General features: G+C 42.5%; 1 protein-coding gene across 50 annotated transcripts in view; it reads right to left on the bottom strand.

The window, feature by feature from the left end:
* Positions 1-5,869: 5,869 nt before the first annotated feature.
* LOC110531155 (membrane-associated guanylate kinase, WW and PDZ domain-containing protein 1) overlaps positions 5,870-13,665 on the bottom strand; it is a 314,347-nt gene continuing 306,551 nt past the window's right edge. For 47 of the 50 annotated variants that reach the window (XM_090184134.1, XM_090184132.1, XM_090184131.1 and 44 more), the window contains one exon: positions 5,870-11,859. In XM_090184134.1, the coding sequence (XP_090040260.1) occupies positions 10,724-11,859 (1,136 nt within the window). In that variant the 3' untranslated portion in view covers positions 5,870-10,723. Of the gene's footprint in view, positions 11,860-12,709; positions 12,802-13,665 lie in introns of all 50 variants that reach the window. The other 3 variants (XM_090184170.1, XM_090184171.1, XM_090184169.1) reach the window with 1 other exon arrangement.

Raw genomic sequence — 13,665 nt, forward strand, 5'->3', positions numbered from 1 at the left:
CCCCAGTGCTAGGGATCAGCGTGGCAGACGTGTTTCTGCCTACCCTTACCACCTGGGGGCGGCTCGTCAGGAAGTCCAGGATTTAGTTGCAGAGGGAAGTGTTTAGTCCCAGGGTCCTTAGCTTAGTGATGAGCTTCGTGGGCACTATGGTGTTGAACGCTGAGCTGTAGTCAACCAACAGCATTCTCACATAGGTGTTCCTTTTGTCCAAGTGGGAAAGGGCAGTGTGGCGTGTGATTGAGATTGCATCATCTGTCATCCGTCATAATTTGTTGGGGCGGTATGCGAATTGGAGTGGGTCTAGGGTATCCGGGAGGATGCTGTTGATGTGAGCCATGACCAGCCTTTCAAAGCACTTCATGGCTACAGACATGAGTGCAATGGGGCAATAGTAATTTAGGCAGGTTACCATCACTTCCTTGGGCACAGGAATTATGGTGGTCTGCTTGAAACATGTAGGTATTACAGACTCGGTCAGGGAAAGGTTGAAAATGTCAGTGAAGACAGTTGCCAGTTGGGCCGCGCATGCTTTGAGTACACTTCCTGGTAGTCCATCTGGCCCAATGGCTTTTGTGAATGTTGACCTGTTGAAAGGTATTTCTCACATTGGCTACTGAGAGCATTATCACACAGTCATCCAGAACAGCTGGTTGTCTCATGCATGATTCAGTGTTGCTTGCCTCGAAGCTAGCATAAAAGGCATTTAGCTCATATGGTAGGCACTGGGCAGCTCGAGTCTGGGTTTCCCTTTGTCGTCCGCAATAGTTTTCAAGCCATGACACTTCAGATTAGTGTCAGAGCCGGTGTAGTAGGATTTAATCTTAATCCTGTATTGACACTTGGCTTGTTTGGTGGTTCGTCTGAGGGTGTATCGGGATTTCTTATAAGCGTCCTCATTTGTACCCCGTTCCTTGAAAGCGGCAGCTCTAGCCTTTAGCTCTATGTGGAAATGCCTATAATCCGTTGCTTCTGGTTGGGATATGTACGTATGGTCACTGTTGGGATGATGTCTTCGATGCACTTATTAATGAAGCCGATGACTGAGGTGGTATACTCCTTAATGCCATTGGATGAATCCAGGAACATATTCCAGTCTGTGCTAGCAAAAACGTCCTGTAGCGTAGCATCCTCGTAATCTGACCACTTCCGTATTGAGCGAGTCACAGGGGCTTTTTTATTTTATTTTATTTTATTTTTATTTCACCAGGTAGGCTAGTTAATTTATTTAACCAGGTAGGCTAGTTGAGAACAAGTTCTCATTTGCAACTGCGACCTGGCCAAGATAAAGCATAGCAGTATGAGCAGACAACACAGACAACACAGGTTTCCTGCTTTAGTTTTTGCTTGTAAGCAGGAATCAGGAGGATATAATTATGGTCAGATTTGCCAAATGGAGGGCAGGGGAGAGCTTAGTATGCATCTCTGTGTGAGGTGTAAAGGTGGTCTAGAGTTGTTTTCCTTTGCTTGCACATGTGACATGCTGGTAAAAATTTTGTAAAACTGATTTAAATATGTCTGCATTCCCCGGCCACTAGGAGCGCCGCTTCCGGATGAGCATTTTCTTGTTTGCTTATGGCCTTATAGAGTTGTTTGAGTGCCTTCTTAGTGCCAGCATTGTTCTGTGGTGGTAAATAGACGGTCCAAATAATATAGATGAGAACTCTCTTCTAGATAGTGTGGTTTACAGTTGATCATAAGGTGCTCTACCTCAGGCGAGCAATACCTTGAGACTTCTTGAATCAGTTTCATCATTGAGTCATTGAAAATATGAGTTTTGCGACTTTTTTCAATCTGTGTAAAGTCTGTGCTATAAACTGTGTCTGTCTGTGTAATAAATGACAGCAACTCAGGGGGTGACGTGAGATTCCTTCACCTCAGTTGTGCAGAAATATCTGTCATACTGGAGCAAAACAAACACCTCGAGAACTCTCTCATAATGACCTTCATAGCGTAGCCATAGCAACCGTCATACCATCGGATCTCTAGTTGAATACAGATATGCTCCCTCGCCAAGGAACATGCTCCAATCCAGCTCCAGCAGAGAGAGGCTGAGGAAAACAACAACAAATCAATCACTGGCCACAGACCAGATTAAGGTCTGTGGTGAAGACAGGCAGGGAGTTGTAGGAGCATTACTTCTCATGATTTCCAATTCATACTATATGGAAGGCTTTCATCAATTCAGATGAAACAGGAACGCGACGTACTATAAACAAACAAATGAACAGTGTTGGGGAAGCTACTCTGAAAATATGCCAAGCTACTAATTACTTCACAATAGAACATTTAAGCTATACTTAAGAAAAGTATATAGTTTACTTAACTGAAGTTACTTTCAAAAAGTGTTTCACTACATCCAAACTACTTTGTGAAAAAGGGTCATATCTAAATCTGAAATGTCATTGACTATAAACTGCAAGAACAGATCACTCTGGAGTCAGATGTTACCAGAAAGTGTCATTTAGGCCTAGATTAAATCCGATTAAGCGTTAACCGGTGACAGCCGACACCCTCATAGTTGATGTTTTGGCATAGCTGTCAAAATGGTGAGCAGCTGCTCTTGATCATTGTCAGGAAGTCACACCGTCATTAGAAGTTCAGTTCCAGAAAGTACTGGCTATATAATAATTGTGCTGAAATTGAAAGTCATTAAATTAAATAACTAGGATTTCTATCAGCCTAACCGAGGTGTAGATTACATCTCACATTCCAGTGTTTGAACTGCATGGGATTTCTATAGCAATGTCCACTTCAGCTATAATGCCAGCAGTGGCTTGTTGATTTGACAGCTCTAACGCAGTTCCAGGAGTGGCTTATGAATTTGACAGTTCCAACGCAATTCTACCTCCGCTATGCGGATGTCGGCTACAGCGGATCTGATTGAATAGAGCCCTAAACCTATTTAGCACAAAAAGTGAGAATTAGGAACTACCACCAAGCTACTGCAAAATGTAATTAGCATGTAATTATACTAGTTGAACTACATGCAGTTTATATAGGTACCTCCCTGGGAAGATAACAAATGTTGAAGTGGCTTTGCTTGGTGAGTGAGAAACGTGCAAAGAACTTGTTCAAATCTGCTTTAATTCACATATTGTACTGCAGTGTTATGCGAGCTAGCACACAAGCATTTCTCTGCATCTTTTATACCTGCTGTAAACTCTGTACGTGATGAATACAATATTTGATCCAAAATGCTTTTTTCATCTAGATGGTAGAAAAACACATTCATAAATCAGCAGTTAAGCTATGAGTGAGTCATGCAGTATGCTGTGAAGGCTCAGTTCTGTGCGTGCTTCCACATATATTAGCTATGGTATGGATCACTATGGAGTAATATTAAAATGCCTGCATGTCTATTCAAAGTTAATTTACATGCTAAGTAGCAACCCTATTATGTTCATATTTTTTAGACTCTTTTTTATAATTGTATTTTTTTACCCCCTTTTTCTCCCCAATTTTGTGATATACATTTACTATCTTGTCTCCTCCAAAACATGACCCGCTAAACCGTGCATCTTAACATCTTCCCGCTTAACCCGGAAGACAGCTGCATCAATGTGTTGGAGGAAACACCTTTCAACGGACTACCGAAGTCAGCCTGCAGGAGCCCGGCCCGCCACAATGAGCCAAGTAAAGCCCCCACCCGGCCAAAACCTCCCCTAATCCGGACGACACCCTATTTATTCTACATAATACTGCACTACTACTTTTGACCAGAGACAAGTAGTGCTCTATATAGGGAATAAACAGACAGACACAGCGTAAAGAGTAGACTGTTGTGCTATCATTACAGCCTCAGCCTGAATTTGTCCCCAGTGTAGGCTAGGTTTCTAATATGGCTTGTGTGATAAGAAGAAGACCCTTCTCAAGTTTAAATTAATGGATGTTGCTATGCTTTTCGATGCTTGCAATGGAAAAAACACAGAAGGACGATACAGTAGCTGAAAGGCTGCCTCAGGGTTGCTTGTTAACAGCTGTGGATATCCATACAGTATGTGCTAGTGTAGTAGCAGTTTCCTGACATTCCATCCCAGTACCTTATCCATTATTAACAAGTAGATTAATTTCACTTCCGTGATGTACATACTGAATTATTCTGTCAACGGGTAACAATAAGATATTGATGTGATTTAATATACAGTTAGACATTCCTATTTTATCTACCGAAACCTCTGCTAGCCTGACAAATCTGAAATGTCAGATAGACACTTGTCACAACTTCCGGTTTCTCTCCTTGTTCGGGTGGCGTTCGACGGTCGACGTCACCGGTCTTCTAGCCATCGCCGATCCACCTTTCATTTTCCATTTGTTTCATCTTGTTTTCCCACACACCTGGTTTACAACTGCTCTTAAACGCTAGTAAAACCAAATGCATGCTTTTCAACCGTTCGCTGCCTGCACCCGCACGCCCGACTAGCATCACCACCCTGGATGGTTCTGACCTAGAATATGTGGACATCTATAAGTACCTAGGTGTCTGGCTAGACTGTAAACTCTCCTTCCAGACTCATATCAAACATCTCCAATCCAAAATCAAATCTAGAATCGGCTTTCTATTTCGCAACAAAGCCTCCTTCACTCACGCTGCCAAACTTACCCTAGTAAAACTGACTATCCTACCGATCCTCGACTTCGGCGATGTCATCTACAAAATGGTTTTCAATACTCTACTCAGCAAACTGGATGCAGTTTATCATAGTGCCATCCGCTTGGTTACTAAAGCACCTTATACCACCCACCACTGCGACCTGTATGCTCTAGTCGGCTGGCCCTCACTACATATTCGTCGCCAGACCCACTGGCTCCAGGTCATCTACAAGTCCATGCTAGGTAAAGCTCCGCCTTATCTCAATTCACTGGTCACGATGGCAACACCCAACCGTAGCACGCGCTCCAGCAGGTGTATCTCACTGATCATCCCTAAAGCCAACACCTAATTTGGCCGCCTTTCCTTCCAGTTCTCTGCTGCCTGTGACTGGAACGAATTGCAAAAATCGTTGAAGTTGGAGACTTTTATCTCCCTCACCAACTTTAAACGTCTGCTATCTGAGCAGTTAACCGATCGCTGCAGCTGTACATAGTCCATCGGTAAATAGCCCACCCAATTTACTTACCTCATCCCCATACTGTTTTTATTAATTTACTTTTCTGCTCTTTTGCACACCAGTATCTCTACCTGCACATTGATCATTTATCACTCCAGTGTTAATCTGCTAAATTGTAATTATTCACCTACCTCCTCATGCCTTTTGCACACAATGTATGTAGACTCTTTTTTTATATATATAAAAAATTATACCGTGTTATTGACTTGTTTATTGTTTACTCCATGTGTAACTCTGTGTTGCTGTCTGTTCACACTGCTATGCTTTATCTTGGCCAGGTCGCAGTTGTAAATGAGAACTTGTTCTCAACTAGCCTACCTGGTTAAATAAAGGTGAAATAAAAATAAAAAAATTCCCTCATTACGTGACATGTATATAACCCTCTGTTCCCCCCATGTCTGTGGAATTGTTTGTTGTAAAGTGTATGTGCATTTCTAACTGGTTTGCGACGGGTTATTTAAACACGTATTTTGTTGCTTCTGGGTGCAGTTTGTTTTGCCTAAATAAACTGCTCTGGTTGTTACCTATGTCTGCTCTCCTGCGTCTGACTTCCCTGCAGCCAATTACGCACCTCTTACAACACTTTATGTATTTTTTGCAGATATTCTGTTACTAAAGCATTGCGTTTACATATGCTGAGGTACCTTGGTGAATCATAAATCAATCTGTAAATGCTGCACTCCAAGGGGAATCTAAAATGTAGATCTTGTCAATAAGAATTCCCTGGAAATATAATTGCAAGCCACTGTAGAAAAAAAATATTTTGAATTTGTATGGAAAACTTTATTTGATAATAAAAATAGCATTCACAGACTTCTTTTGATAGCTACATATACATTGTGATCCCTCTCAAGGAAATAAGCTTTACTGGATAAGTCCACATTTACTTGTACTTATTAAACTAATGTTATGTATAGCTTCATGGGCCAAATAAAGCTATGAACAATGTAGTATTTATATATGCATAGTGTTTTATAAAAAAGATTGGCCCATATGCATGTACTGCTTTTATCAACACAGATATAGCATTATGTCTGGAGCACATTGCAAGAAATAATGCTTAAAGGACACAGACTGCATACAAGTGCTTTATAATACAAAGGCAGGCTAACCATCAAGAGATATTCAAACCAACAAACAGCTTCTAATTGACCAAATACAGTCGTCCATTTTTAGAATATCTTTACATACCTGATTCAGAGTACATTAACATATTTCCCATGAATCATCAGGTCCATTTCAGAAATATAAACACAATATCACATTCCTCACTGCAGAGGTTTCTCATAAATGTCTCTTTTGTACAAGAAAAAGGCAGCAATTTGTTCCTTGACAAGTTCCTATTAGTTACATAGTAAAATTCTGTGCAGGCGGTGGCCGGCAGGTTATATTCTTCTTTAAATGTCATTTTTTTACAGTACCATGGAAAAAACAGTGATAAAAGAATGCATTGGTTGTAGTTTTTCCTATATCATTTTAGATGTTTTGTGAAACATAAAACATAAAATATACAGAAAAACAAGGTTAAAGCTGCAGTCATACTCCAGTGGTGTGAAAGCATGGCAGATACTTCTGTACCGGAACTTTCCATATGTTACCATCACAACAACTTACCTTACATGATTACATCATCACCTCATTTCCTTGGACAGGGAGAGGAAGAGAGGAATTAATCCCATTTCACCTGTATGGGATCAGTGGGCCATTGATCTATATTTTCTATTGAATCTTCAAGCCAATCAGATGTGGTGGTTTAGCTTTCCTCACGTCTACATCGGTATTTAGGATCAATTCATTCTAGGACTGTGGTTACATTCAAACCATTTGACCTCTCTTAGTCAACCTCTCCATGTTGCTTATAACTGTGAAACAGGTTTCATGTTACAGGCTCCCAGTCAGTTAACATGTTGCTTCTACTTTCCTCTGAATAGGAATACAAAACTTTGTTGAATTTTATTTCCACCACAGGCAGTCTACTCAGACACCTCTGACTGAGAGAAGAGGAGATGGATGTTAGTTTCCCTCTGGCGATTCTACAGCAAATCCAGCAGGGATAACAATGATTCTTATTTTCAGGTTATGGGGCATATAACTTGGTCCTTCAAGCTTTAACCAAGCTTCGTTGTGGTATGTGCCAATTGAAAATAAATACCAGGACAAATGCAAAAAGGTTGATTTCAAATATATTATTTCTAAAATTACTATTGGTTATAAAAATGTGAGTTTGCCTTTACTCTGTATGATATTCATTTAGGTATGCACACTGCAGTTGTCCATAAAATGTCACTACTACCAACATCTTGTGCTATAGTTTGCTTTATAAAGCAATTCTGAGGTGGAAAATGACATCAAAAACATAAAAAAAAGCCCACCATGAAGTACCAGTTACCACAGTAAGGAGCATGTTTGAAACCTCAGAGGGAACACATACAGTCGCTAGTGAAAGTCTACACACCTCTGGCAGTCGTCACGTTTTTGCTAACAACATTTGTATCTAAAAAGGGATTACATTCGATTTTCTTTTCTATAGATCTACACAACCTACTAAACATTTTTTTTAAACCTTTTGCGACTAGGGGGCAGTATTTAAATTTTGGGATAAAAACATTCACATTTTAAACGGGATATTTTGTCACGACAAGATGCTCGACTATGCATATAATTGACAGCTTTGGATAGAAAACACTCTGACATTTCCAAAACTGCAAAGATATTGTCTGTGAGTGCAACAGAACTGATGTTATAGGCGAAACCCAGATAAAAATCCAATCAGGAAGTGCCGCATTTGTTTACACCGCTTCATGCCAATGACTCCTTATATGACTGTGAATGGGCTACGAATGAGCTTACACTTTCTACGTATTCCCCAAGGTGTCTACAGCATTGCAACGTCTTTTTACGCAATTATGTTGAAGAATAGCCGTAAGGGACCACATTGAGCAAGTGGTCACATGATGGCTCCCGCAGAAAATCTTGTGTAAAGTACTGAGGTAGCCATTTTTCCAATCGCTTCTTATAAGAAACCAATTGTCCCGATGGATATATTATCGAATAGATATGTGAAAAACACCTTAAGGATTGATTCTAAACAACGTTTGCCATGTTTCTGTCGATATAATGAAGCTAATTTGAAAAAAAGTTTGGCGTTGTAGTGACCGCATTTTACGGTCGATTTCTCGGCCAAACGTGATGAACAAACGGGAGCTATTTCGCCTACAAAAATAATATTTTTGGAAAAAAGGAACATTTGCTATCTAACTGGGAGTCTCCTGAGTGAAAACATCCAAAGTTCTTCAAAGGTAAATTATTTAATTTGATTGCTTTTCTTATTTTCGTGAAAATGTTGCCTGCTGCCAGCAGAGCCTAGCATAGCATTATGCCATGATAAACTTACACAAATGCTTGTCTAGCGTTGGCTGTAAAGCATACTTTGAAAATCTGAGATGACAGTGTGATTAACAAAAGGCTAAGCTGTGTCTCAACATATTTCATTTGTGATTTTCATGAATAGGAAGATTTTCTAGGAAGATGTATGTCCGCTGCGTTATGCTAATTAGTTTGAGGCGAAGATTACGTTCCCGGATCCGGGTTTTGAGAGTCACAAGAATTATTAAGTGAAAGAAATATTATAGAACATAAAAACAGAATAATTTTGAATAAGATTTTACCAACTCTTAGGGCAACATAGCTCCATTGTTTTTGTCAAAATTGCTCAAGCTCAGTAAATTTGGTTGGGAACCATTGGTGGAAAGTAATATTCAAACTTTGTCTGTGATTTTAAAGACTATTTAAGTCAGGACTAAGACTGGATCACTCAACACCTCCTGAAAAACCAGTCTGGTGTGTCTACCACTAATTACCTCTAGGTTTTCAGAAGACTTTTCTCAGACTTTTGACCTGTGCTTTGCTCCTTTCATATATTTTTTTTGATCCTGACAACCCCATTTCCTGTCAGTGACAAGCATACCCATTACATGATGCTGCCACCACAATACTTGAAAATACAGAGGATCAACAACATTGCATTCACTCCACATTAGTGGCCAGTATGATGAAGTGAAAAGAAGGAAACCTATGTTAAAACATCCACACCAGGCCTCCCGGGTGGCGCAGTGGTTAAGGGTGCTGTACTGCAGTGCCAGCTGTGCCATCAGAGACTCTGGGTACGCGCCCAAGCTCTGTCATAACCGGCTGCGACCGGGAGGTCTGTGGGGCGACGCACAATTGGCATAGTGTCGTCCGGGTTAGGGAGGGCTTGGCCGATAGGGATATCCTTGTCTCATCGTGCACCAGTGACTCCTGTGGTGGGCCGGGCGCAGTGCACGCTAGCCAAGGTTGCCAGGTGCACAGTGTTTCCTCCGACACATTGGTGCGGCTGGCTTCCGGGTTGGATGCGCCCTGTGTTAAGAAGCAGTGCGGCTTGGTTGGGTTGTGTATCAGACGACGCATGACTTTCAACCTTCAACTCTCCCGAGCCCGTACGGGAGTTGTAGCGATGAGACAAGATAGTAGCTACTAAACAATTGGATACCATGAAAAAGGGGTAAAAAATTCAACAACAAAAAACATCCACACCAAATCATCAATTATGTTTGCAACAAGGCTGTTAAATAATACTGCAAGACAAAACAGCAAATACATTCACTTTTTGGACAAAAAAAAACTGCTGATTTGAATCAAATCTAATGCAACACAGAGGAAAACTCTCTCTGTATTATCAAGTATTGTGGTGGCAGCATCATGTTATGGGTAAGCTTGTCACTGGCAGGGATTGGGGAGTTTGTCAGGATAAAAAAAGCCCAGGTAAAAACCTGCTGTAGTTTTCTGAAAACCTAACCCCGGGACAGAGTTTTATTTGTCAGCGGGACATTTACACACATTTTAATACCAAAGACCCGCCAGGAGGGCTTTCGAAGAGGTGTAAAGTGTGAGTTTTCCAGTCTCAGTGCTGACTTAAATTTGCTTGAAAATCCGAGACAAGCCTGAAATATTGCTGGCCATCAATGATTCCCAACCACATTTACTGAGCTTGAGCAATTTTGACAAAAACAATGGATATACGTTGCGCTAAGAGTCATGCAATCAATAAAACATATTTGGAGGAGGGGGGGGGGGGGGTGTTCTATAATTTTTCTTTCACTTCGAAAATGTGGAGTAGGTTTTGTAGATAATTGTTCTACCAATCTAATTTAATAAATGTTTGGATTGCATTTTGAGGCAGCAAAATGTGAAGACTGTGCAAGTGGTGTGTAGTCTTTCACTAGCGACTGTATGTGTTCCCTCTGAGGTTCCAAACAGAGATGCCCAAAAAAAGCTAAATCGCCATTTGTGATGTGATAGGCACATACACATACCTTCACTACAGTATTAACAACTGCCGTAATGCTCAAAATAATGTGAACAGAAGCAAAACATACAGTACAAACAAAAAAAAGATTGTACTCCTGCTGTGGTATGAATCTCTGTCCCGGATCACAAGTAGTCAAATCAATGAATCAATCAACCAGGCGATTGGATAAATCACGAGTTAATCTCCTTAGAAGTCCAAGTCCAGTGTATGTACTGTGGCCTACACAGGTTGAGGGGTGAGAGGCCAGGGTCCAGGCTCTGTCCACTCAGATGCTGAGGTCCTTGGGGATCTCTTTGTAAAGCCTTCTCATAGGCACGGGGAACTGGTTCTGGGCGCGACCTACTCCGTTGTTGTGTCCTGCTGCTTTGTTGTGTCCTGCTGTGTTGTTGTGTCCTGCTGTGTTGTTGTGTCCTGCTGCGTTGTTGCAGTGTCCTGCTGCGTTGTAGCCTGTGTGGTTGTGAGTGGAGGCATTGTTCTTCAGTGTACTGCAGTAGTTCAGCTCCTCCCTGCTATAGCTGCTGTCTGGAGATGAATCTCTCTCTGACCTGTACCGTCTCTCTGGCGTTCCGTTCATCCCATACCTCTCCTCCCTCGTCTCAACCGGCGAGTCCCTCAGGAGGTTGCCGTTCTTCAGGCTGCCTCTGTCAGGAGTCCACCCCCTGGAAAGAGACAGGGAGGAAGCCCTTTTGTTCAGGCGCTCTGGGGTGGTGGCCTCTAAGTAGGCTCGGCCCGGGGTCTGTGGTTCCCTCAGGAGCCTGCGGTCGTAGAGTGGTTGTTCAGGAGTAGCCGCATGACTGAGGAAACCTCCGTCCTCGCTCTCCTTTTCGGGTGTGCGGCCTCGGTGTGCTCGCTCAACCCTGCGGTCCATGGACTTGGCCCGCCGTCGGTCAGGGGAGGCTTTATGTTTACGGGTGGGCGAACGGTCGAGGGAGCCGTGGCGTGGTCGACTGTACCTCGGGTCTAGAGTACTGCTACTAGCGGAGAGCTCCCGCTCTCGTTCTGTAGCTGCCACTGCAGCTGCAGCCTTCTTCCTAGAGCTGTCCTTACGCAGAGTCTTTAATAGTTTTGAGATGCCGCTCTCTGACTCTGACTTGTTGACTTTGCGTCCCCGGCTCTTCTTATTGTTGCCGCCACTGTTTTCAGGGTAGTGTTGGCTGGGGGTGGTATGGCTGTGGTTGTTGTTCCAGGTGTGATGGTGGTGGGGGTTAAAGTGCTGGCCCTGGTGCTCCATCCTGTCCCTGTCTCGGCCCTGCGCAGCATCCTTGTGGCGTGATGGTTTGTGAAGGTCTTGTGGATAACTTGACTCCGATGAGGTGTGATATCGGCTGTTTGGTGGCAGGGTTCTCACTTCCGGAGAGTTTTGTGCCCCGGGTGTGGGAGAGTGCCCGTCATGGCTGGAGTCTGTATGAAAACAAAGGAAGAACATGAGAGACATTCTCAGACTGGATGGAGTTTAAACTAACTAAATAATATAAGCTTGGTAGCTAAGAAAATTCTCAGAAATTGCTTGAATCAATACAGATACAAGCAATACAGATATTGGTATTTAGTCAATACAGATATTTTTATGGAAACCATGTACTGCCATGCACTTCCATAAACAGTGACTTGTTTGAAAATTGGGACAATAAATATACTGGGGAAAAAGGGTAGTATTAAATATTCAAATTTGTACACAAATGACTTACTTTGATCCTCAAAATCAAAGTAAACAATTGCTACAGTATATTTTCAATGGGAGCATTGGGTTGCTACATGTAGGTGGCAGCAACACAACAAGTGAAAAACATTGCAAGTGGAGGGTTGGTGTTATCAATGACACAACAAGCAGCTATGACGTTAAAATAAAAATAATTTAAAAAGTAGATTATCATCGTTTGGGAATGGGAACTGCAGAAAAACAAAGAGCCTGAGAGAGGAGAAAACAAAAAACTGGAGAGTATTCTGCCCATGACTCTGCCCAATTAGTGGTTGTTATGGTAGCAGCAGGAGGCGAGCAGTGACATGAATCCTTCCAGAGGCGGGAGGAGGAGAAGCAGTGCATTCAGTGTGAATGGGTTCACATGGGTCATGAAAGCACAGTGCAGGTTGAGGAGTGAGCCAGGCCACACAGAACCAAACACATACCCATGGAGGTGCAGGTAGTGGGAGAGGAGGAAATGGTAGGGGGAGATGGATTAAGTAGGTGAGAGATGTTGGGGTGGAGGGTAAACAGTTAGGAGGGTGGGTTGGAACAGACTTGGCTACAAACCGTGGTCTGATTTTGGCCCATTAGGTAGAAACAGGGCTCTCCCATCTTGTCATTTCTCATAGTACCAACAGCGAGATGAGGAGCCATCATCGCTGGAGGGAGGAGGAAGAACCCAGAGAAAAGAAGTGGGGAGGAAAGAGACAGCAAAAAAATAAACAAAAATAAAGACAACAGAGGGCTTAGATCCTCAATAGAGATAAGAAAAATAAATGTAGTTGGTTCAGTTGACAAGTTTTTCTGTCAGGCACAGAAAAGGAAAACCTATGAAATTGACGGCTGAGTGGGATCCTTTGACCTTCTCGGCAGAAATAAGGAGAAACAATCCCAGATTAGGAGTGAGCAGAACATACATTATTTGGACAATAACAAGACTTGATTTATACAGGAAGAGGAACATTACATACTATGGCCAATGAAGGTTGTGAGTTTCATTGTCCTTGGTATCCACATCACCAGTGAACTATCCTGGTCCAAACATACCAAGACAGTTGTGAAGAGGGCACAACAACACCTTTTCCCCCTCAGGAGAGGCATGGGTCCCCAGATCCTGAAAAAGTTCTACAGCTGCACCATCGAGAGCATCCCGACCAGTTGCATCACTACCTGGTCTGGCAACTGCTCTGCATCTGACCATAAGGCACTACAGAGGGTAATGTGTATGGCCCAGTACATCACTGGGGCCAAGCTTCCTGACATCCAGGAACTATATACTAGGCGGTGTCAGAGGAAGGCCCAAAGAACTGTCAAAGACTCCAGTCACGCAAGTCATAGACTGTTCTCTCTCCTACCGCATGACAAGCGATAACAGAGCACCAAGTCTAGGACCAAAAGGCTCCTTAACAGCTTCTACCCTCAAGCTGAACAATTAATCAAATGACCACCCAAACTATTTACATCTATGCATTGTCACTTTACAAATGACCTCAACTAACCTGTACCCCCACACATTGACCCGG

This window comes from Oncorhynchus mykiss, chromosome 9 (genome assembly GCF_057628025.1).
Source record: "Oncorhynchus mykiss isolate SJ-2025 chromosome 9, ASM5762802v1, whole genome shotgun sequence".
NCBI classification, from domain to species: domain Eukaryota; kingdom Metazoa; phylum Chordata; class Actinopteri; order Salmoniformes; family Salmonidae; genus Oncorhynchus; species Oncorhynchus mykiss.